Here is a 27018-nt window from a genome sequence, read left to right as displayed (position 1 = left end):
ACATTGCCCACTATATCCGGCCTCCTTGCCTGCTTTTCCAGCCCGCCGACCGCCCACGATCACAGTCAGGCACAAGCTTCTTTTTTATCTCAAGTCACGGATCTCAATCGCCCTCCAGACCACCAAGGCGGTCAAAAAGACAAAACAGGCAAATCGCTAAGAAGTGGGAAGACAGTAATTTAGTAATCAACATTTCATCATACGTTCTAAGCAAACAACAAAAAGCCATCTTATCCAAAGGAATGTCATTTGTACCTACTAATAAAACAACCTTACTAAACGTAGAGGCAGATCTGCACAAGTTCATGAGACAACTACGATTAAAACATTTTTTCACTAATGTAGTGCAATCTGAGGACCAAAATACCACGGTACCGTCCAATCCCTTCAAACCAAGTAGTAAATTTGGCCCTCTGGTCTCATACAAGCTTCTTGATTCTTTTGAACGCTTGGTACATAGAGATGTGGCACAATTACCAATCCATGAGAAATAACAACCTTACACAGTTTGAAAGGTCCCTCATCAATCAATTGGCTAACAATCCGGACATCATTATGAAACCTGCAGATAAGGGAGGTGCTATTGTCCTTATGGACACCACCTATTATTCATCTAAAGTCAACAACCATGTTCAAGACTCTTAACACCTACATGAGACTTCCCCGAGATCCCACCACACAATTGGAAGACATTTTGTCTAAAATCCTTCAAGAAGCTATTGATCAGGACTGGATATCCGAGCAAACCAAAAACTATCTGACGATTAAGAATGCTAGGAGACCAAAGCTATACATGAGCCCCAAGATCCACAAAAACCACCTGGACCCACCTTTCTGGCCCATAGTTTCAGGCTGCGGATCAATATTCGAACCTCTTGGCAAATTTGTTGACTACTATCTACAAATATTTGTCCAGAAATGGCCCTCTTACATCAAAGATACCACGCACTTTCTACAACAACTGAACACGATTAAAGATAGAGACCTCTCAGATGTCCTTCTTTGTACTATAGATGTGACGTCTCTATACACATCCATACCACATGAAGCGGGTTTGGAAGCCATTGAGTGGGCACTCCTCCAAACACCTGAAATCGATACCGAGAGACTGTTTATTCTTAAAATTCTTCACTTCTGCCTTCACCATAGCTATTTTGAATGGGAAGGAAACTATTACGCACAACTAACGGGTACTTCAATGGGCTTTTCAGGAGCACCTGCTTATGCCAATACTTTCATGTCACTTTTTGAATCTGAGAACATCATGTCAAACACCCGCTGGTGGAATCCTATATTGATGTATTGTCGCTACATTGATGACATCTTCATATTATGGACAGACACCGACACAGTCCTTGAAACTATGATCACCTCACTCAACACCGTTAACCCGAGGATTCAATTTACACACAACATCCAACAAAAACAAATTCTTTTTCTGGACGTTCTCATTTCCAAGTCACCTGACAACCGGACCTTTGAGACTTCCGTTTTTCAAAAACCAACAGACCGCAACAGTACATTAGCTTTCACCCCAGGAGTTTACTAAGGAATCTTCCATATTCCCAACTACTCAGAGTCAGACGGATCTGCTCCAACCCGGACATCAGCCAAATCAAAGAACAGGAATTCATTCAGCGGTTTAAAGAACGAGGCTATCCTGATAACATACTCAAAGACTGTCTGTCACGTGCCCAACAACTAGACAGAACCAATTTACTACAATCATCGACCAAGCCAACACAAGTCCGTTCTGTTTGCTTCTCCAAAGAGAAATCTACTGGATCAAATCTTTAAATACTTTGATTCCACCTGGATTATACGACCGCATCGACATGAGTTGTTACCTCTAAGATCTTTTCCCTTTGAAACGAACATTTCAGACAACACCACAACTTTTTTTCCCCTGATTTTTTCTTCTCACACCATTGAACCTACACCTTCAATCTGTCATTTATTATGTATTTATCGATTATTCATGTAACAGTCACACACTTACCTAGCATTGTTGATCAACAATCATCAATCAACACTTGTATTATTGTTTTCCGTGCACAGTTGTATTCATGTATTGTTTTGCACTTATCCAGCACCTTGACCATCATCAAATGATTGTGTTCCACATTGGTGTCCGCCATGTATAAAGCACATATGGATTTTTTTTTGCCACATCCAACATGCTCACACTAGTCGCAATTACTCATACATCATGCTCAACTATTACATTCCTCCTGAGTTCAGGTTTTCATGGTTCGTTTGTTTCCTTTTTAGTGAATACTTTCCTGGTTCCCTTTTTCTCAACAAAACTTTATTGTTTCTCACATACAGCATTCTCATGTTTTTCTCTTGTCGTATGCATTGCCGCGTATTCAGGATCATCCTCACTCACATCCCGCCTCATGTTTTCACCCCCGAGTCTCTCGTTCACGTGTTAGGAATCTCTCCAGCTTTCTGTTTTTCAGTTATACTATGCCTTCAGCCACCGCTAATCTTCCCGCTTCGTTTCTTTCACCCCTGGTCTCATTTCCATTTCTATTCTTCCTTGCTCATTTAACTCCGCCGTCATTCAATGACGCATTGCTGCGTTTCCCCTGAGACGAGTTCCGGTTCTCCTTCAAACGACAGAACACCCCGAATTACCAACCAACGGTCTTCAGGTACACGAGTGTTCCGTACTCCATTCTCACAACGAATCATCACCTGGCATTCGGTTGCATAGTAGGCTTATCTTTTCTTCATGTCTACAGATCCTTCGTGAACCTGCCGGCGTATCTTTTCGCCATCACTCGTTCCCGTTTGACGGATAAACAGTTTCACCAGTCTTGCTGAGACTTAAGGTAACAGTTTTCATCCCAATGAATAACCAGCACAGTGCAGTAATTTTCCATCCCAAACCACCATGTGATATAGTCGCTCCATCTTTTTCTCTCCCCACCTTGCAGCACTTGAAGATTTCACTCCAAGTGAATCACTGGCTGATCGTTCTTTCATTATTCTTTATTATTCCTCATTGTTCTCATATTGAGGTGAGCGCCTTCCCGTTCATTTTTCTTCACAGCACTGGCGGTTATCTCCTACGTTCAGATTTCCTCACGCTTTTTACCTTTTATCAGTCTATCCACAGCACACCGCTGTCTCCCTCTCCACCAGGCTTCTTTGTACACCTGTTTCTTTCTCCACTATACCTGCTGATTAACTCCTCCTTTTTGAACATGTGCACTCAAACTTCTAACATTGGTAACCAACACTAAGGTTATACACGCTTGTGTCTCCACCACTAAAGCATCAGCTTAAATTCTGTTTGAATGTCAAAAAGTTTACTGTCTAGACATTTGTTTTGCTCTCGGTTTACGTTTTAGACTGCCCCTGACGAAGGGATTCCACATATCCCGAAATGCATTGGGCTTCAACATCAATGAAGACAAATACAACCTGATTATATTTTTTCTTTATTATCTTAGAATCTTCAGTTTATCGGACAATTTTGTAACTTGAATATGATGCATTCATGGATTGTCTAAACATATTGTGAAATGAACAATGTTTACGTGATGATTAAATTCTTCTGTTATTTACCTGTTGATAAAACTGATTGAAAGTTTTCAACACATTTATCTTGCTCGTAACCAAGAATTAATCCTTTTAAAACTGTTTTGCAAACATGTACACCTAGGGATTTTCTCCCACTTAGTGAACAATGCGAGGTACCAAGTGGGTTTTCCCACTTGTTTCTCCTCTCATTAATCCCACATCTGTGGTGACAACGGATGCAGTACCTCAGCACCCTTGTTGAAATTTTTTCACCTCAACAGGTTAAAAATTTTTTTTGCAGCACTGCTTATAAATTGGTGTGCTCCTTACACCCATTCTCTTTCTAACACAGGGATGTGTGCAATGTCGACTCTATGTTTTTTTCTGTGCCAAGACACTCAGCCTGCAAAGGCAGTGTGTGTGTGTGTGTGTCAGGGTATAGGGCCTCTAAGGGTGGCACAATAAGTGCTGCAGCCCTTAGGGGCCTTCTCCGGTCACAGTGCCCTGGGTACCTAGGGTACCATTTACAAGGGGCTGACATGTGGCCAGAGATGCCAATTGGGTTTACGTTTCAATACCGTTTTTAGGGAATGAACACAGGCCCTGGGAACCTGATTGGCAGGCGCCCAGGGCACACTCAGTCAAAGTACATCAGCAATTCAGCCAAAAGTGGGGGCATACCATGCAAGAAAGATGGAACTTTCTCACAATAACTAATGGTCTCTTTCAGATGAACAAGTTACTTACCTTCGGTACTGATGTATCTGTGGAGACACATATTAGTTATAGATTCCTTACTACCCCACACATCCTCCCCGTTCTGCAAACTGACTTCTAGGAACTCCGTTTCAGGGCCCTAGTTTTGTGCACCAGTGGTCAATGTCTTGCATGGCTTTGTGCTTCTGGCGTGGAAAGACGTCCATTTTTTCTGGGGTGGCCTGTAAGTAGACACAGCGACGTCATCTCTGCGACCACAATGCTGGCAACTGATGTGGAGTTGACTGATGCCACCTACTAACGCGCAAGTGTGCTGCTACAGGAAAATTCTCCGGAGCCAGTCTGACGCCTGGGGGTAATTCTAAGGTAAGGAATCTATAACTAATGTAGGTCTCTTACAGATACATCGTTTTGTTCTTTTGTCGACTATTTCTTTTTTGAGCTTGATCCCAGTGTGCTAGGGACATGCTGAAACCCTCTGGTTTCAAGCCTTGTGGGGATTGTCACCATCAGATATCTGTGGTGGATTCTCATCTTTTTTGACTTTAGTGTCTGGGGTCGGTACATGACCCCAAGTCTTGCGCCAAGTGCAAGTCCATGCCTCCGAAGGTGATTCTCGTGTGGGCGATGAAGCTCCTGGCAGTGCAGAAGAAGGCGGCTCTGCGTTGTTCCCAGTCCTGTCCCCATGGATGCTCTTGAGTCCAGGAGTAGTTGCCGCGGTCGGTCCATTGGGGCTGGGGAGCCATCAACTCCCCCTCCCCACATTTTGCCCCTCATGAACAGTGTCTGTCAGACTGAACAAAGGTCAGCCTGACAGACATTGTTCCTTTTCAGGTCAGGCAGCCAGGAGCCAGACATGCGCCAAATGCGCAGGCTCATGGCTGCCTGAGCTGAACTTTGTTGGGCTGAGGAAGTCACAGCTCCTGTGGGTGTGACCACCTCAGCTCAGCAAAGGTCCCTGAGGCACTCCCCTCAGTGATGAGGGGTAGCGTCACTGATTGTCTCACACCTGGGAGCTACAGGTTGACGCCCTGAAGTGCCCATGTATCAATCAGTAACACTTAATCACAGAGTGGGTTGGGGTCAACAGTCTCGCTGACCCCATCCTACTCTGTGATGCTGTTGGGACTGCTGTCTTCCCTCACTGGCTGACTCGGCCAAAGAGGGAAGGCAGCAGTCCCAAGCCTCTTGGGACCCCCGAGGCAGAGCTGCAGGTAAGTGTGTGTGTGTTTTTTTTTTTTTATTAATGTTTGGTGCGTGCATGTATGTATGAATGTTTGGTAATGAGTGTTGTGAATGGATGTGTTTGTGTGCACGCTTGTGAATGTATGGCTGTGAGTGTGTATGTGTGTGTGCACGTCCTGGCTGCCTCCCTTGCTCCTAAACTTACAGGCCGCCACTGTCATTTTTGAAGATCCAAGACCTCATCAAAGTTGGGCACATCCAAGAAGCACAATCAGAAGAAGTTGCAGCATTCTTCTGCTTCACCCGTTCAACCTCAAGCTTCTAGGCCCCACTCCCGCACCCCACTTGCGGAGCTGTCTTCAGGGCCTGTCCCGCGCTACCAGGAGATTCTCAGCATTGGAGCGACGCTTGCCCAGTTACTGGGAATTTTATGAAACCATGCATGCCATCTTGCGTGTCTTCTGTCCCCACGGAGCTGGGAGGCGCGCCAGCTGGTTTACCGGCATCAGGTTCGCTCTGTATGCCAGCCTGGCCCTCAGGATCTATCCCCGGATCCGGGATAATGCCACCTAGGGTACCACCGCTTACCATAACTGTTTCATCCAATGCCTGCTACGGTGCCATTGGCGCCGTTTGACGACTAGTCCACTGTCATTCCCAACATCGAACCGGGGCCGCTCGACGTTGAGCCCGGCGCCACCCTATCCCTGTCAACCCCTGGACTTTCCTCCACTAGAGTCACCCTATGACCCCCCACAGGGGTGATGAGGAGGAGGTGTATGGTCCTTTGGAGAAGGAAAATTGGTATGAGGAGCTGGGAGATGCTAGTGGCCTAGACACCTTACTGGACATTGGCTTGTTGTCCCCTCCGATCAAGGCCTCAGAGGAAGGTGCATCATTTGCCCTGGTGATGCGTAGGGCGGTGCAGGTCCTCGACCTTCAGCACCCCGCTGTCAAGGTCAAGTTGAATGTGTTGACCGAGGTTCCCCTGGAAGGGGCAGGCACCTGGGAACCATTGCTCCCCTTTAATGCCTGGCTTAAACCATGCACAGGGACTCCTGTGCACCGCATGATTGCCCAACGGCATTGTCCTCCTCCAGGGGACCCTGTCTTCCTTACCTAGCACTCATCCCTGGAGAACTTGATGGTTCAGTGCTTCTTAGCAACCCAATTGTGTTCCCTACTACACCACCGAAGAGGCTTGGATACCTTCGGGAAGCATTCAGTCACCATGATTGACATGCCCTTTGAAGGATCCCGCCTGTTCTGCGAGAAGGCTGACACGGCGATGGAGCGCTTTTGCAAGAGCAGGGTCACCGCTCGATCTTTGGGTCTCTCCCTTTCGACCTGGCAGCAACAACAGTGTTTTCGTGCCTGCTGTGACAGGGGAATTTTGGGCGTCCACAGTATCAGCCCTAACTGGAAAGGGAAGGGACCGCGGAGCCCAAAGCGGACACCAGAACCATACCCAGCGAGCTGGTCAGTTCCCTGCACCCCCAACCTCCAAACCTCTTTAGTGTGTTTTCCAACCGGCACACAACCTGTAGGGGCAGGATCAGACATCATCTGTCCCAATGATCCAGCATCGCCGGTGCTGCTCCCGATAGTGTAGAAGGGGTATGCCCTACCATTCGTGGACACCCCCAGCCCATGCCACCATCCCAAGAACGGCTTACTGAGGACCATTTCGCTTTACTCTTCCAGGAAGTGTAGACCCATTTGGCGAAAGGGGCAATCGAAAGACTACCCACACCAAAGAGAGGGCTGTCCTGTTGTTCCTAAAAATACATAGGATCTGCGCCTTTACACAATATAAACTAAGGGATTGGTGTCCATACTGATTTCAGACACCCCCCTAAGGATATGTTAGCCTTTAGACCAGCTAGCTCACAAGGCATGACAACCCTTGATCCTTCAGGGATCGTGGAAACAGTACAGTACTTTTTGCTTAGTCAATCATACTCACTTAGTCTCAGAGATATTCAAAGAATAAACAATGGTGACGTTTTCAGTAAGCATTTATTGACCCAGCCTCATTCTATTATAAAACATGTGTGCTGTGACAAGCATTAGACAGAAACAGATGTATAAGATTATAAGCACCAACAGAGTAAATAAAAGGTAGAATTCTACCATGGTGCTAAAATAGTGAATATATGCAGGCATATAGATACATGACAACAATCAAGCTTACACCTAAGATGTAAACCCTACCTAAGGGTACCAAGCATGTATGTGGGTGTAAAGTCAAGAATTCCTAGGAAAGAGCCAACTCAATTTCCTGATGGAGATAACAAAGGACCCCGTCTTGGTCTCGAGTTGGACACCCGGCAAGGGATGTCAGACCACTGCGTGTTGTAGCTTCTGCAGGCTGGGCCCTCAGAGTCTAGTGTCAGCGTGAAGCTTCTCCTCTACCTATCTAGTCGTGGTATGGTTCTTTTATACCATAAAGATCGCCTCGGGGGTTCCTTCCACAATCAATATGTTGTGAGTATGATTATGCAAATGAGCCTAGAACAATACCAGTGATTATACAAAGCAGTTCTTTCGCCCTAGTATGAAGATGACCATGACTTTTACACAGAATATGTTCATGCTGTTATGTACGTCTTGTGCAGGGACTTTTCTAAGAATCCTCACCCTCTCTTTAAGGTTCAAAAAGTTGTGCGTGCAGATCAGGTATCGCTCACTGATCATTGAGCTGAACTGAAACTGAACTGAAATTAGCTCCACCCCAATGGGGGGGGGGGGTGTAACCTCAATACACAGCGTGATGTATGTTCATTCACATTAAATAGGTTTCAAGCGGATTAGTCTGTTTCCATTGGTTGAATTTATACATGTAGTTTATATCCACATTGATTCGTTGGGTGAAAAACCTTTGGAAAGAAAATTGAACCTGAAACGCCAGTTTACACGCCAATTTGGTAGTCTCTATGCATTTCGGACTGTGGGGAGCCATTCATCAGGGGAATGTTAAATTCTGGTGTCGGTGGTGCGGCATATTCACAAATCTCTCCTCACTTTGCAGGTCAGCAGATTATTTCCTCTATCCCTGATTGATGCCATAATAGCAATAGTTCAACTTATATCTGAAACCGTATACCAGCCGTCAATACAATACTGAGTTATTCCAGGTGACTATGAATACATGCTGCATTCAGACAACTCCCTCCTCATTCTCACTCTTAACTTTCATGTATGCCCTTCATTCACAGGGATCACACTGCTCTCACACCACTTATGCACGCACGCTTTTCACCCTGCATTTACACAAGCACACTACTCCCCCTGCACTCACGTAACATTTCACTCACCTGTCACACTCACTACTCATTCTGTAGTCTAACAAACACATCACTCACTGTTCATTCCTCCCACACTGCAATTTTTCTTGCACCCACACACGTGTCACATCACTCACCCTGTGGTTACTCCTCTCACCCTACTCTCACACCGTCACATCGATCACTGTACATTCATATAGTCACTCATGTCATTCACACAGCTCACCCTTCACTCACATGGGCATAGCACTCACTCTGCTCTCACACCATGCAAACAAACAGAGCATTCACCCTGGAGTCACACCACTCAGCCTGCACTTTCTCCTCTCACCCTGCACTCAAATGGACAAACTCTCAGCCTGCATTCATACAGGCACACTCTGTTCATCCTCCTAGGGACGCACCACTCACTCTGCACTAACTCATCTCACCTTGCACTCACCAGTCACTTGCACAGATCACCCTTCACTTTTGCCGCTCACCATGCACCACACACAGGCAAACCACTCACCCTGCATTACACCGCTTTCACCACCCTCACTCATTCCTCTCACTCTGCACACACACCTCTCACCCAACACTCATATGGGCTCTCCTCTCACTTGCATTCATGCAGCTCACCAGACACTCACATCAGCACATTTTCACCCTACACCCACACCACTCACGCTGCACTCTCACTATTTATCATCACCAAACACTTACATGAGCACACCACACTTACATGAGCACACCACACTCTGTCCACATACAATTTACACAACTCTCATGAATATATACATATTTCTACAAAGGCACCCACAGAATACCTGCTCTTTCCTTTGCACTAGATGCCTACATAATTCCATCTGCAACAACAGGGCTGGTACAAGAGGGGAGAGTGGACTGAGAATGTGGGATGGCACGAGGAGGGAGACTAGGGCTGAGACTTTGGGGTATAGTGATGAATTAATGATCGTGTGACACCTTCAGCCATTCCTGGCTTTCGCATTACCACAATGCTTCATTCTGAGACTTGTAGTGTTTTTTTAAATTGTACTTGGTTGCCGAAGAAGTCAAGCATTTCATAAGATCAGTTGGATGCTGTGATATTACATATTAGAACGTGGATTAGTTCATTTCCAATATTGTAACTGCTTGATCCACACGTGAAGGCAAATGTAAGCCCCATAAAGCTATTTTAAGAAAGTGTACTTTTTATTCACATCATACTTGTAAGAAACATTGACAAGGCAATATATTATTATTTTTGAATAGCGTATAGAGTATGTTTGTATTAAGCTTAACTAAAAGGCACGGTAGGTATAGCATAAACAGCAGGGCAAGCTTTTCTAACCCAATAAAAGCAGATTGACTAATGGAAGTGTGAGTGGCAGTGTGTCTGCGTGTGAGTGTGACAGTATAAATGTATGACAGAGTGAGAATGTGTGTGTGTCAGTGGATGTGTGCTATGCGTGCAAGTATGTTGCTTGTCTGTCATTTTGGATGTTATTCTTGCCTTAGAAACAGGGGTACTAATAGAATATAGATGGAAGGTGTTACCTATGGCAAACTGCAGGCCCTGACATGCTTCTGTTACAACACCATCATTGGCTTTGGGTACTTGAACTGTCTAACAGAAAAAGCTATAGCCCAGTCATACCCAGCAGCAGGGACACAGAACACGTGCCACCACACCTGGCCGAAGGCCCTGACGTGATGCATGTAATTCTTAGCATATTATATGGATCCATAGGAAAATGTTAGATCTGATTTTTGATGTAACTCTTGTCATAAGATTTCCTTGGATACTGGAGGGAATTTTTAGAGGCACCCATGGCTGTGGCTGAAGTATCTGTGATAAATTTCTGGCACTTTCATATTGAATGTACTCCTTGGCATAAGGGTCTCACCCATGAAAATATGATGACCATGGTATAGTGGAAGTATTTTCTGACTTAAGACATTTTAAAAAAAATAGATCAACCCCTAGGAAAGGTCATGCTTCCCTGGTGCACCCTGAAAGTACTGGAATATTTCATGAATGACCTTAGGGGTCTGAGGCGTTTTAGCAAATTTGACCCCAAAAGTTAAAAAAAATTCTCAGGGAGAAGTTTACTCTCCCTTAAATCATCTACAAGAAATATGTTAACTTGTTTTGCTTGCTGGATTTAGGGGAACTATCACACCCACCACTTACATAGATCTTTTTCCTCATGTTATGGGTATGAGATTAACTCTCACCCATTTCTGGAAATGCTTATCCTGCCCTATTGCTGGGAGCAGAACTGGCTTTAGGGTGGTGCAACTGGTGCAGCCACAGTTGGCATGTACTGTGGTGGGGGGCGCTGTGTTTAAAAATAATTCTCGGTTTAAAAGCACATGAACTTCTTTGTGCATCAGTTAGTTTTCAGGCAACAATAACAATATATGGATAACTCTGGTGATTAATGTTTCAGCTAGTGAGAGTACAGAATTTTGTCTAGTTCCAGTTTTGGCTCTTCGTAAAGTAGCACAGAGGGTTAATATGACTGCTGCAGAGAACATGGACCATGCAGACCATAGAACTGAGTGCGAGTGAACCATGAGTAGCACTATAAAAAAAATTAAATGTACATTTGGAGAGAGGCTATGGAAAGATGAGGTGCACTGTTGGAGAGTGGTAGTGAGGAAATTCATTGAGAAGGAGGATATGGGGGAGGAGAGCACCCAAAAAGACTGTTCTAACAGCTGCCACCAGTACTCCAGCTGGCCCTGACTGGGAGTCTTAGCCCCCTCCCCGAAGTTTGCTTCTAGTTGCCCCCCCCCCCCCTCGGGGGGGCCAAATTACCATGAAATTGAAATCCACTGTGCCTCACAAGGTTGGGTGCTAGATGTTCGACATGTGCTGAGGTGCTGCTGTTAATAACACAGTTTTGAAAACCAGATTGCGGCAGGGTAGCATTTGAATGGCTGACACATAATCGTGGGATGAATTACTGATGACACTCACTAAAAGATATAAGGATGATTGTCACCTTGAACCCGAGCTATTATTTTCTGAGTGTAATGAACACTTACATCGGTAATTGGATGGGACCTGTTGCATAGTGGAGTAGACTCTGGACCCTTGAAGAGGAATCTATGGGACAAGAAAGCATAAAGTAACAATGCGACAAATCAAGGTGCATAGTATTAATACAGAGAACTGTGATGAGACTTGTCGTTGCCTAAGAATGGAAATACATCAGTCTTTAAACCCTGTTGGGTCATTGCCCTCATGGACACTTACTAGACATTCACACCTATATTGGGCTACATACCAGCCTTTTGGGGCAGTTTGTCAAGGGATTATGTCCCATCGGGAGGAGAAGCTATGTGATAATAGAAGGGCTCAAGATGCCTCAAGAAAACAACAAGGGGCAGTCTGTAAATGATCTAAAAAATGCTCTGAGATGGTTGGTAGAATTTCAGAAGTGGAGGAGCGTAACAGAATTCTAGAGTCTGAAATTACATGTATGTGGGAACAACCAGCTACCTTGATTCTATGTTCAATGGAAATTGGAGGATTTTTGTAATCACCTTTGGCTAAAAAACTTGAGAATTCTGTGCATACAGGAAAGAGCTGAGGGAGAGGACACTAAGATCTGTTATAAAGTTGTTCCAAACCGCAATCACAGAACTAACTGATTGGAAATGGGATTACGAAGTACAACAGGCACACAGATTTCTGCTTATCAACTGCCAACCCACAGAATCAACAACTGATCAGAAACCAAAGGCCATACTGGTTTTCTTTGGACATTTTCTTACTTGGACAAAATGTTTGGAGAACGTGCGTCCTGAATCAAAGAAGGCGGCCAATGGTCATGTATTATTTTTAAGGTCGAATTTCTGTCATGCAATAGGAGAGAGAAGGTGGAGGCTATGACAATTGATTAAACATTTTTAAGGAGAAGTGGTGTCAAGTGTTTTGTTCAAACTTGTAATATTGAAATTTTTACAAATAATGTGACTCATATCTTCACTCCGAGATCAAGGCAAAGGAGTTTGTGTACACTTTGGTTGGATCTTAGCGATAAAGTTGAATATTGTTTTCTATTTTTGGCAGCATGTATATTGTTTTGACTAGGAATTGCCAGTCTTTGAGGAGTTCTACCAGTCACCATATCAAGAAGACCATATTCCCTCTCAGAACAGGAATAAGGACCTCCTCTATTAAATTAGCTTGGAATCACTCTTTTAGGAATATAGGGAAGAGTTAGATAATAACATTGATGGAAATCAAGAGAGCTATGGATTCCTTCCATTCTGAGAAAGCGGTAGAGACTGATGGGATACTTTCTGAATTATGCAGTCTGTTGTTTCCTTGATTCTTGGACTGCTGCTGACAGTGTTTTTTCCAAAGAAGGGGGAGCCACTGGAAAATCCTGGATAAGACCATTTCATTAATTAATAGCAAGATCATTGCCATACTGACTTCCATGTGGCAACACAGCTTTGTGCTAGAAAAAAGGACAGTGGACCACATTAGGCGAGCAATGAACTTATTTGTGTTAGCTGAGACTCGATATACACTTTTGGCAATAATACTGCTCAGCACAGAAAAAGAATTACACCCTGTCACATAAGCTTACCTATGAGAAATTATGCCAAAGCTCTTTTCATATCTCACATTTTAAAGTAGTACTGCCTGGGACTGATTTTATTATTCACTGTTTTAGGATGAAGCTGAAAACTGCCATTCATAATGAATGAGTTGTCAGGTCTGTCTGACTGTTATTCTGGCTTGCTTTCTGTGCTTTTTAATTGCACCCAGGAGATGTCAGGAGTGGCATTTGTTCATTAGTCTGACATTGTTCTGATGAAGCAAAATATCCTGAAAGGTTAGGTGTTCTCTGGTTGCGCACTGCTTCTGCGAACATTACCTTTGACAGAATAAAGTCTCCTTAGATCTCAGTCGAAAGCTGTATCTGCTTTCCGTATTCCGTAGGTACTACTTTCTATAAAGGTCACATGAGATTGGTATGCAGACTTTGGGAAGGTATCCATTTATGTTGGCTGGCTAAAAGCCGAACTGGCACCTAAAATGCAGCAAATTTTATACAACATTTAGAAACTGAAAACTTGCAGTTGAGTTGCAAATAACACTTTTGTGGCATACATCAGATCATTACATTTTTAGGTCTCGCCTGACCCAGCGCATGCGCTGGTCTGGCGAGACTTTTTGTGAGGGCTCAAAAAAGTGCTACACTGTAGCCTAGAGCTACAGTGCAAGTGCGCGGGCGCGCACGCCTCACTTTCGGGGCCGCACGGCCGCTTTGATGTTTGATCGTGATCACTTTCAGTTTCACGGCCGCTTTGATGTTCTTCGTGAGCCAGTTTTTTAGGTCTCACTGAGCCCAGCGCATGCACTGGCTCGGATAGACATTTTGTATGTGCGTTTTCAAAGTGCTGCTGGCTGGCCTAGCGCTTGCGTTCACGCGACCGTGCACGCGCGAACCGCTAGCCTTCAGCAGCACTTTGAAAACTCGTGCGTCATCGCGATCACATTCGCTTTCAGAGTGATCGCGATGACGCACGCTTTCAATGCTGGTTATAATCATCCCCAATGATCACTGCTGTGTCCAAGAACGCCCAACGTTGTTGCGAGTTAAATTGTTTGTACCTCCTTTTTGATTTTATCAGTGTTTGAACTGAAAATACAGAAGCGCTGGTACGCCCAGCCGCAAGTTTTTGCTTCGAGAAGTGCTGGTACTCTTCCTTTAAAAGAATTATCACTCTTCAGAAAAGTGCTTGTACTCTCATTCAAATTAAAAAGTGCAGGTACTCTCTCATTCACATTGAAAAGTGCTGGTACTCGGTGCTTTAAATGGATAGGCACTGCTGGGTTTTAATGGTGTCCCGTGCATGCCTGTGTTGTTATCATAGATGCCCTTCTTTCTCCAGGCGAACATCTGCATTTTTTTTTGTTTCTTTTACATGCGGTGCCACGCCCTTGCCTGCTTAGTGTGAAACATGGTGGATATGCTCGCTTTGCCAGAAGTGCTCTGATGCGCTGTGTAGTTGCCCCGAGCATGCATGCTCTTCGTGCCCTTTCCCTCAGCGCCTCTTGCCAGCTCGAGCCTGCCCTAAGCACGGGCTCGTGTTACACGCCCCTCCCTTGCACGGCAGCCAGACCACTTTAATTACAAGGCCGATATGTGATTAGCAGGAACCGTAGCAGGCTTCCCTGGACACGGCGAAGGACCTGCACACGCACAAGGCGCATACTCCGTCATTAGGCAGCCTCTCGCCTTTCACTCGGCACAAAGGCGAGACGCCATGCTCCCTTGGGCAGGGCCGCTGCCTTGCCTGCAAACTACTCCCTGTCCAGGGTAGACCGGGCGTCTTGGCTGTAAGCATGAAACCCGTGTCAGGCGGCGGCTTCCTCCCTACACATGTGCTGCTGCAGCTGTATACAGCCCCCTCCAAAGCCAGGCTTCCTCGCTTCAGATGGGTGCCTCCAGCTGCACGCAGCTCATTTCAGATGGGGGCTCTTTCTTTGCATATGGACATCTTCTGTAGGTACACAGCAATTCTCAAGTTGCATGCTTGTCAGCGTTGAGACCAAAAATAGGATTTGTCAGGTTTTAAAACTACTAATTAGCATAAGGATGTCATCACTGAAAATTACACTTGTTGGTCAGGGGGTGACGTCACGTAAAAATCCCGTGTTTTTATTTAACTCAATAAGTCTCCCCAAAACGTCCCTAAAAACAGAAACAGTAGTGTTGGCAAGCATGGTGCTGCATCACGTGCACCTGCAGACACTAACGTGTCGGGCCTCATTTTATATGTGCTGGCGATGCAGACACAGGGTGTCCACGCTGCGCAAAGGTACAATCCTTCTCTACTGCAGTGGCTATATCTTTGTTACATTTTCCACACAAGGCATCAAGTCCAAGCCTCCAGAAAAGGGCTGTCTTGAGTTAATTCTTGCAGCTGGTATCTGTTATGGTCGATAAGTTGCAAGTTTGTATCCAATCTAGGCAAACTCAGTCTTTCATCCACTTAACAAGTCCTAAAAAAAGACGTGGGGGGGGGAGAAACTAATCAAGTTAGGCAGTATGTAAGTGGTATCATGGCACGTGACATCTCAGCATGTGATATCGCACGTGGCATCACAGGATGGGACATCACAACCCATGACCTCATAGGAAGTGACATCACAAGAAGTGACATCAGATCTTAAAACCTCACACATGATTAGCAGGTCTATCACGAGTACATTTGAGTGCATTACAATATTTAACAAATGAGATACTGCATCAGGGGTTGTGCCAAAAATGTGACACAACCCCTACACAAAATCTGGGCCTCAACATATACATTGATTTTTTAGGTCTCGCTGAGCCCAGCGCATGCGCTGGCTTGGAGAGACATTTTGGAGGTGAATTTTCAAAGTGCTGCTAGCCGGCCTAGCGCTTACGTTCACGCGAGCGTGCACGCGCCAGCAGCACTTTGAAAACTCGTTCTTTAGCGCGTGATCACGATCGCAATCACTTTCGCTTTCAGAGCGATTGCGATGACTTTTGCTTTTACGGCCGCGCGGCGTTACTTTTACTGATGCGCGGCCAATGCTTGTTTTTTCCTTGTGGTCACTTTAGGGTGCAGTAAAATTATTGTATACAGAACTAATAACGAAATAAGGGTGTCTCTCTCTCGCGTGTAAAGTTTTGGAGTTTGCTGAATTCGTTCTTACTGGTACATGTCTTGCTTGACATTTCTATTTAAGACTTGTTAACACTTTTTTGTTTGTCTATATTAAAATATCAAAGTATAAAGGTGTCTACAAAATTCAGTATTTTTTTTCTATGTTCGATCGAATTTTTTCAACGTACACTTTTTCGTGTAGGTAGGATTCTTTTAAAGAATTAGTATACTGTGACTGGAATTCACATTTAAAAAAAAAATAAAGTACTGTTTATTCTAGATTTAAAGTTTTCTCAAACTTTTACTTTAATAACAATTAAATGCGCATTGAATGCGTTGATACGTGCTATGAAGTCAATTTAATGGTTGGCGCCTTGTGGCTTATGAATGCGAATGATTAAAAGGGAAACGTTTATGAGCTTCACTTACAGTGGAGAGATTGATCAATTTGACTATCGAATGCGAGCTGGCTTGCTTGATGTCATTAAGTACTATTGTAGGTAGTGGCGATTATAACACCTGTTAACTAAGAAATGTTTTAGATGTTCTTGTTTGACTTCGCTCTTCATCCCCTTTGACTTTGTGCGAACATCATGTTAATGTTTTGAGATCAAGTTTAAATGTGACTAGTTTAACATTTGTTCACAGTAAATCATGGATTTTCACTCTGGTACATTGGTCTATTGACAACCGACATTCTCCATAAAACAAATGTGGCTTTATATACCAAATCAAGCCAAGGGATTATATAATGTATATGTTTGTGCCCCTTTTACCACCGTAAAGCGAATGAATGTGAAAGCATTGGAATTTTTCTACCTTTGGAAGTGTTCACTGCCTTCTTTCCTTGGTAGTTGGATTTGTACAGATATGCAGGTGTCTCCACCCATACTGAAAGCAGAAGTGAGTTAAAGATCTGAATCAGAGTGCACCGTTGGGAATGTATAATGTTTTCATCACAGCTGAATCCATTTGGGCTCTCCACAAAGGATCTAAAGCCATTGGCAGGTTTTTTCTTTGAGAGATTTTAAAACATTTATAGGTCGCAAATGGCATTGTGCTTTTTTTCTTTATACATTTTATTGGATGGATTTAATCCTGGAAAATTCACTATTTGCTGTAGGATCAGCACTTCCCAACCCAGTAAGGGAGGTTACCAGTGTAGGTTTCCTAATTTACCCACAGTAGGAATCTTGATTTTTCTCCTTTCTAACTCCCCAAACCAATACATTTCATTTTATGCATTGTAAAGTTGCTCAGAATTCTATCTGAGAAGTGGGCTCCTATAGCGCCCACTCATTTCATTATTGGTTATACATTTTTGCTGTGTGTTAAACAATAGCCTACCTACTTCATGCAACAAAGTTCTTTTTAATAAAAGACGCTGATAATGATTACAATTTAATGTATAATTTTTATTTATGGTCCATGTGGCAAACGTGTTGAGAAATAAATAATTTGTGGCTTGAAAGCATTTAGGAGAGATTAACTAAACATTGGTTGAAGAGAAGCGATCACTTATTCCTCTCATTTGTAAGGTGATGGATTGAGTTGGAATGTAAGATTCTGAGGGTTGAAGCCCTTCAATGAAGGTGTCCCTTTTTAACCTGGTGATGGACCATATACCAGTTTTTCTGTATGATTACTCGCTTTGATCTGCCTCAGCTCTCTGTAGTCTTACCCTGGCTCGGTGGCCCAGTTGCTGCATAAATACAATTTCTCCACAAAATATGTTTTTAGGTTGAGGACAACTTCATCGGATTCTGCTGATAGTTTTCTAGATGCTAGAAACTGTATGAAACACCATCACTATTGAAAAGTAGTACTATCCCATATGTATGCTGTTTACAAGATTTCAACTTTGGGTACCTTATTTCAAGGATGATAGTTTAGTTGCCAGTCTATGGGGAGGAAACCCTGAAAAGCTCGGCTTTAATTTTTTTTTCTAAGCAAAAATAAGCATTTTTTTCTAAACGAGAAACGTACCCTTATGAAACCCTACTGCTCTTTTAGTGCCCACACTCTGCTCTGTTTCAGGTAAAATGAAAGGTGCCAGCCTCCATTTTTGTTTTTTGCATTTAACAAACTGGGATTGCATTTCTTAGGCAGGTAAACCACATTTATAAGAAACTAGTTTCAAAATAGATTAATTTGCTATATGGAATTGCAACCTCTCAATTTGTATGCAGTGAAAATACTTGAGAGCCCCCCCTCCTTCCAAAATTACATCATAAAAGGAGTGGTCATGAACTGCGACAGTTCTTAGCGCTTTTTTACCAGGAACTGCTGCTGCTTGGAAAATGGTGTCTGAACTTCAGGTTGTAACTGAACTGAATGTGGGGTACCCCATAGAGTTTTGTCTGAAAGGAAACTCTCCTAATATTTTTTGTTTAGAGGCATTGTACCTTGCACTGCAGAATCAATTTCTTGGTGTTGAGATTTGTGGATTTCAGCAGGTAGTTTTCCATGTCAGACTGACTGGGGACCCACCGCTATATGTGTTAAATATACTCCGTATTGGTCCCTTCACGTTGTAATTCTAATGCTGTCTGTCCTCCAACCCACAAAGGATGTGTATAGGCATGTACTTTAGCCCACCATATGTAGTATATGTGGTGGTGTTACAGGGTTGTGGAATTCCAATAGCCTGACACCAAGGGCAAAGGTTAAACTGACTTTGTGGATAAAGAACACAGATGTTCTGTTATCCCCTGTATAGATGCCCAGGCTATATTGTTTTGGAGTCAAGAAAAAAAAGTTTTCAGGTTTATTCTGTTCTTTAGGCAAGTAGGCCCAAACCCCTGCATCACAATCCCTTTGGCTGTCAGTTTACAGTACCACTTTATGGATCTGTGTGAGAACATTATCCACAACTAAAGAAAGATTTGTATTCATATGTATACGCTTTTTAAACTTGTATATATGGTTCAGTAATGCTAAGCCTTTGTTATCCGGGTGAGCACGCTAAAGAAACATAGGGAGCTTGGCTTGCATTACTGACTGTCGTTCTCGTAGGAAAATGAGTTCACATATTTGCAAAGTTTAGCAATTTGAGGCTACTTAAAATGCTCCCTGATTAGATGCAAATGGGTGCAAAAGCTTTGGAAGCCAAATTGATGATTTGCTCTCAAAACCAAATGTACACAAATTGAGCCTGGGAAAAATGTTTTGCTAAACAATTATGCAATTGAAGGTAACGTTTCTTTGAAGCATCATCTAGTAAAGCCTGTTAGATAAAATCAAATATTTCTAGTAAAGACTAATAATGGCGAATCGGTGTAAAACCAATTTCAGCAAGATTGAGAAACACTCAAACAAGCTTTGGCAAACCCAATAGGTCTGGCATACAGTGACAGCCTTTGTTAGCGTGTGCATTGATATAGTTTTTGTAAAACATTATTGTTGTGGGGGCTGTCCTTCACTCACCAGTATACAAAACAAGCATTGGCATAGCCAATAGGTCTCGCTTTTGGGACCTTATAAGTGCTTAGCCATGCAGCAGTTGTTGTTGTTGCACCAAGGATATTGTGCTGCATAACTAAACACTTAAAAGGTCCCAAAGGCGAGACCTATTGGCTATGCCAATGCTTGTTGATTTTTTTTTCCCCTCAAACATATTTAATTGCCATTTTTAGTTAAGTATCCAACAGGAGTTTTGACATTTATCAATGCATACCACATCACCAAAGTATAAACCATCCAAAGGAAATTTAGGGTTTGTGCTTGCTGTTGTTTATTCTTTTGGCGAGAGTCTTTAAATATGTATACTCTTTGTTTGTGTAAAACTGCGCAACATAGGTAACATAGTAACTAACTACACGGTGGGGTCAAAGCTGTGTAGCCATGTCAGTAATGCAGAGTAATTGTCTGGGGAGTGTGGAGTGTAGGGTGGGCGGGAGTGGGTGGTGGTTTACTGTTTCTTGTTGGGTGTCGGGCTATTACTGCCCTCTAATCGTGTGTTATCAACGCTGGGAGAGGGTAAATGATATGTAAGGGCAGTTCCCATGACTTCTATCTTTCAGTACACAGGGGTCCAGGCGTATTAGTGATCTTTCTTGGGTCTTTCTAGTAGTAACCAACCAGATGTTCCCTCGTCAACCCTGTTCGTCTCTTGCTTAAGTATCGTTAAAATGTCCCTTCTCTTCGCTCTGTTCCCGTTCTGGATATTCCCACGCATCTAAGATCTCTCTCCAGTGCACTGCAATAGGACGTTATCTCAGCCCTCTCATTTCTTCCCTTGCCAGGACTTTGCCCTCTGCCCCGGCCCAATAGGTCACGTCTCGCTTCCAGGTGTCAATTGTCGGTCCAGTCCCGGACTTCCGGGTCATCGCCATTTGCCTTCAAGCCAGGACAAATGCTAGGTCCAAAAATCTGTTACCCACCTCCCGTTTGGGCAGTCTGGGGAAAAGCCCCAATAGTCACACCCCAACACTGTGTTCCAATGTGCATCCCACCAATGTCCCAGAGAGCCGCAAAACCTCTCTCCAGAACCCGAAGAGCCCGATGCAGTCCTCGGTCATGTGCACAAAATCTGCATTATCTTGGGCGCATCTCTGACATTTGCGTGTGTCGCCCCCATAGACCATTCACAGTCTGTGAGGTGTAATAAGTCATATGGGTATAATTAAATTGTATATATTTCAGTCTCGTATATCGTGAGACTTTTTTAGGATTTGCTAAAACTTTGGCCCATTCTAGATCTGTGAGGTCTCTTCCTAGTGTCGTCCCCTAGCGGTTGGGTAATTTCATCAGAGGCGTGCAGGCCACCCCCAGCTGTGAGGTGTATAACTATTTTCCCTGGTGTCTCGCTGAGCTCAATATTAAGACTGTGTGTAATACTGCATGCGTCTTCCTGGCCCCCTCCCCACAACTCCCTGAAGGTGCTCAGCACTAACTCATTGGTTAGAAATTGGCCTGGTTTGCCAGGTTGTAAGATATAACTCTCCAACAAGTCCCCGAAGGGGACCAGTACCGATTGTTGGTAGCAGTTCCCCACCGACTCCAGTCTCGGTCCATGTCTTCAGCAGGACTGGGGTTAATGTCGTCCTTGGGTTCCCGTGGAGTAGACCAACCAGGGGTAAGACCGAGGTGTATAAGGGTGTATCCCCCGTCTTGAACAGGCAGCGTAAGGCTGGGGTTTGTAACAAAGATAGGCGGGGGATGGTCACTGCTGAGTCAAGCATTTTAGGCGGTAGTAAATCAGTGGGGGTCCCAAGGTCGGTCATGTCTGTTCCCTCTGAGCCTGCGCCGACCAACCACTACACTAGCCATTGCAGCTGTGAGAAATGGAAATAAAACTCGAAGTTTGGGACCCCAAGGCCTCCCTCTGCCGATGGACGTTGTAAAGTCTTTGAAGTCACCTGCTGCCGTCCCTACTCCCATTTACCATTACATTTTCTATTTGAAACAAAGAAAATAATAGGGACCATGGCCTATAAAAATGTGATAACGTTTGCCTTTCTAACCATGGGCTTTTCTTTCTTCTTTAGAGGCTGGTGGATTTAGTAATACATCCCTAATACTCTTACATCAACTGGAGGATAAAATGAAGGCGCATTCTTTGTTCATTGATTTCATTCACGAGGTAGGGTTTGAAATAATATTCTATGAAGCATTTTTAGTGAATGTTTGGAATTTCTCTTGCTTCACCTAACAATTTCCTCTTTTTTTTACTAGGTGGGCTTGTTTGAGCGCCTCAGCACATACTCAGTAAGGGGAATGCCTATGGCAACTCGGTTGTTGATTTGTGAACATGCAGAGAAACTATCTGCTGCCATTGTTTTGAAAAACCACCACTCCAAACTTCCTGCTCTAGTAAATGCTGCCATAATGATTGCATTGGATAAGAGACAGTGCTCCATTCCACAAAACCTCACACCTGCTGATGTCTTTTTTAGAGAGGTAATGGTTTTTTTAAAAATTCCATTTAAGTCTTTATTCGAGTTGTTATAAGTTAGTAAGAATATGTTGAGAGACAGCTATTGGCAAACATTGTATTGATTTCAGTGTCCTTATTGTGCAACGGTCTTTTATGTTTTATTCTGCACAGTCCTATATAAATGAAGAGAATAAACATTAACTAAAATAATAAAAATTCAAATAGATGTTTCTTTAAGAAGTCTTAGTTAAACTTCTCTCTTGTTGGTGTGGTTATGATCACGTTTGTTCTAGTAATTTGTTTAATTTTAGTTGGAGTATCTTTTGCCTAATGTAATTCAGGGCCCAAGAACTGGACTATCTTTCAACAAATTGAGGAGCAGTCAAACATATCAAGTAGATGATCTTGTCCATCTCCCTTTTCACCTTCATCCTGGTTTCCACACTGGGGGCATGTTCGGTAATCATTTTGCACTTTGCCAGAAACATTAGTCGATAGCATCATAGTTCCAGTAAACCAGAAGGTCAATAGAGGTCCAAAGTCATACAGGCCTATCAGCCTAATAAATGCAAAAGCCAAGATCTTCTCTAAAATTATCATGAAAAACATCTGAGAATGGGAAGAAGATGAAGGCACCCTGGCCATGTAATAAGGTGTATACAGACCTTGCCACCATTGATCAAATCTTCACCCTCCAGCATCTGGTGTAAAAATAGAAAAACAATCAAACAAATTTAAACAGAAAAATTAATGCCTATGTGCAGCTTTCGTAAAATTGTCAGCATTTGTTTGCATCAATCAAAATGAACTATGGGCCAAAGCTGTGTAAAATATCCTTAAATCAATCCATAATCTTACTAATTAAGAAGCTGTAGAGAGATGCAAGTGAGGTATGGCACAAATGGCCAGCTGGTGCCAACATTTTTCATACAAGCACAGGTAAAATAAGGCTTCTTCATTTCAATAGATAAGTAAACAACTTCCCTGATGAACTTTTGGAAAATGTCCCTGATACACCGAAATTAAACATTTGTCAGTTCCAGTCTTATTTTTAGCTAATCACTTTGTGCTCTTGGTATGTGCTCCAAATGTCTTACAATAATTGTTTCTTCAAACTTAAAAATACTCGTAAGGAGATCAGTATAACTATTAACAAAGGTAAACATAAGATCATGGTCTGGGGCTCTCAAAAAAGAGAAATGTAGATTCAAGCAATACTAGCTGCAAAGGGATGTAATATAAAAAGTACAGACCTTTATTTGAGTGAGCATCATTTCCACGTCCTCATACTCCTGTAAGCAATATTTAGAGCAGTCCTCCTGGAAGATGAGACCGTTTCCAAGGGGCTGCTTCATTCATTCGCTGCTTTGGAGGATTAATTCTGTTGCCTACCATTCAAAACTAACGCTGCAAGCATTGGCAAAGACAATAGGTCTTTAGCCGATCCCGCGCTGCACTGGCAAAAAGAAATGTTTGCTGATCGGAAAAAAAATAAGGTGAGGACATAGATGTGTGTGTATGCGTCATGATGCCTTGATGGCCCAGTGTGTTTATATATGCACATACATGCACTATTGTGTGGGTACCCTTTTCATTTACTTACTGTTCCAGGATGGTGGTAAATAAAGAAGTATATACATGTAGAGTATGGGAAAGCACATGCATAAAATGGAGCACCAAATGACAGCTGGCTGGCTTTAAATAAGCTGAAAAATATTTGCGTAATGTCAGCAATGGAAGTGGCGGGGGAGCGTGGAATGAGCAGGTGGGGTAGTGGATAGGACAGAAATCAAAGTGGGGTAACAATGGGAAATCGGCTAGAGAGCACCAGAGGAGTTCGAGATAATTGATGTTGGAAGGAATAAAAAAAAAAATCAAAGAGCATGGCTGGGGAAGCAATGGTGGTGAAAGGAGGAGCAACACGGGGAGTGCAGGGTGGTGGTTATTTGAGGGCAGGCAGCACACTTTAGAGAGAGGTAGAAAAATCAGGAAGTTGTGAAGTGTTGAATAAAAATAAAAAAGAAATTTGGACAAATGCCAGAAGAAGAAGGAAAACCACTGAATAAGGTATAAGCAAATGATGCATCGAATGCCAAGCAACGGTAAGTAATTGGCTGGCACAAAGACCATTGTACACTTTTAGTATGGTCCGCAAGAAGTCTTCTGACAACAGACCACAAAAGGCTGTCTCTAGGTGAGACCTAAAAATAGATATGATTGCCTTGTATGGCATAGAAGTATAGTCCACTATGTAGAAAAACAAAGGTTTGAGAGAATACTGTAGAAATCCTTGCTTCAGGTACCAAAGTCAGTGCCAACAGTAGTCCTCCAAGTGGCTTGTGCATCCACCTTGGTCTCAATCAGTTGCTAGCAGAGGGTGATGGGATATGCAGCCAAATGTGGTAAAGCATGCTCTTTCCACCTGATTGATCTGTGTTAGTAGGAATTCATCAGTTCTAATAAAAAAGTTCTCAATAAGGTCCTGATGGCCCAGAAAACAAGGAAATTGCTTTTACCCCTCCAAATGTTATGTTACAGTCAGACCTGCCAACTTTTAAACTGCGTAACTAGGTTTGTGTCCCAGCGTTGGCTCAGCATCCTGTGATTCTGGGCAACGCATGTAAACAAAAACAATCTGACTTTGTGTAATGTAACTGGTGCTCATATAAAGTGCTCCAATACCCCTGGGCCAAGTTTGAACTATATAAAACAAAAAAGGTCCTCCTCTGTAGATTCTCCAACGCGGATTCTCTCAAAATTGGTACTAAAGCATGAATATATGCTACCCAATCGCTGGAGAATGGAAAGAAAATAAATGCAATTCATCTTAGCAAACTTTCAGAAAGTGTGACTTTTGCAGACATTTCAAACATTTAAGAAGAGTGATATGTGCACCAATATCTGACCCAGATAGTTGGGCATAATTGCTGTAGAGAGTATGGTAAACTGCACCGCTGTCCTTCATGTTTCGGGATATGTCTAGGGTGAGGAGTAATGTAGAGGAATCTTTACAGAATACACTAAGGTAATAATGATAACATTGTCATACTAGCAGGCCTTGTGAAACCCTCAGTGCATTTCAATATTGTGCCTGTTTTATATCAAAAGAAAATGTATATGAATACTAAATCTATTGTAACTATGCAGATATGTTGGTATACATATGTAAATTGTACCTTTCCTTCAAAACCTTTACGGATTTCCTGAATTCATCCCGGATGACTTCTCATCTTGCTTCATTTACTGCTCGATTGGTTGTTATATTTTTATTTTTGTTGTATAAATTCTTTTTGTATTTAAATCTGTGCTCCTTTTTTGGCACCCCTTACTCTGTAGTTGACAGGAGAACTCGTAGCTTTGTAGTTTCCCACAGAGGTGTAGCAGTGATGGTAACAACAAACTATTGCATAAAGAAATTGTTTCTGGTTTTATATTTGTGTGTTTTACCAAATTATGATCTCATATATGTATTAAACGGGGTGCCAGCAGGTTCTTATACTATACTGTGCTATACTTACAGTACTATACTTTTTTCTATCCCTTAGGTTTTAGAGTATCAAGAAACTGGTTTCCTGATCAGACTCAAAATCTGCATCTTTCCCAATGCTCCATAGGTATAGCAACCTATGATTTCTGAACTTGGCTGGCACAGTATATAGAATGGAGCAACTGTGCATACCTACCTGTTACATTGTATTACAACTTGCCCAGTTAATGAATATACACAAATTGGGAGTGTTGACTTTGTATTAAATTTTGCTGTGGCCTTACCAGGAAAGTCCTACTATTCTTGGGCTTGGAGGTGAATTCCAACTGCCATTGCAACACTGTTTAGACAATGTAAAGTATAAAGTGACCCTCTGCTTCTATTACCAGTTTCGTATGCCATATACTCCATTAAACATGCAGCAATCCTCTGACATCACTATAAAACATGTCTGTTCACACTAGCCCTGATTCTGTGATCTACACAACTTAGGGTTATTCCCCTTTTAATTTATGGCTGAATGTCTTTTAATATGCTTTTTCACTATCTCAGCATGGCTTAAGTTGAGGCAAACTGAGTCTGTGTTCATTGATATAATAATCTATAAGGGAGGGTCAAATACTTCTACCAGTATTTAACGCCTGTTTTAAAATCCTAGTGCCTCCTGCTGGTCTAAAGAATGCCTGCAATATAAACTGTAGTGTTGAACAAAGTCTTCACTGATGCCATAGCTATGGTGTATAGTTAAACAAATAAAACCTGGCCCAGACATGATATCTGTGCAAGAAATTCTATTTTGTTCGAGGCTTATGACCTGTAGATTGTATACTTATGCATAGATCGCCATCTGGGGTTGGGCTCGGATGTTTGCGCTTTGTTTTTGTCTTGGAAGAAGTCTTTGTAGTCACGAGGTAGGTGACTCCTCCTTAGGAGGATAGTGCACATGGGCATCAACTCCATCTTCAGATTGTTTTTTTCCGCCATTGTGTTTGGATATTTATTGCTGCGCTCCGTTTCGGGATAGTCTTCGAACCCTTTTGGCGCGCAATTATTACACCACAACGGTATTGTTTCGATCACGGGTTTCCCCTTCGACACGCATCGTTAAAATCCAGCAACTTAGATCGAGAACTTTGACACGGGCCGCAAGGCCTACCTGCGCTGACCACGTCAGCAGTCGATGGAACAGACTCCATTTAAAAAGAATACCCCAGGTGTGGTGCTAAATTTCCACACACAGACCTACATGAGGTTTGTAATCTGTGCCTATCCCCGGAGTA

General features: G+C 43.0%; 1 protein-coding gene across 1 annotated transcript in view; it reads left to right on the top strand.

The window, feature by feature from the left end:
- Window positions 1–27018, top strand: part of NUP133 (nucleoporin 133) — a 1584091-nt gene that overhangs the window by 767117 nt on the left and 789956 nt on the right. The window contains exons 14-15 of the mRNA XM_085611954.1: window positions 21863–21957; window positions 22050–22274. Coding sequence (XP_085468080.1) covers window positions 21863–21957; window positions 22050–22274 — 320 coding nt within the window. The remainder of the gene's footprint in view (window positions 1–21862; window positions 21958–22049; window positions 22275–27018) is intronic.

This window comes from Triturus cristatus, chromosome 6 (assembly GCF_964204655.1).
Source record: "Triturus cristatus chromosome 6, aTriCri1.1, whole genome shotgun sequence".
NCBI classification, from domain to species: Eukaryota; Metazoa; Chordata; class Amphibia; order Caudata; family Salamandridae; genus Triturus; species Triturus cristatus.
The sequence above is the reverse complement of the archived record's forward strand: the minus strand, read 5'-3'. Positions and strand labels throughout refer to the sequence as shown.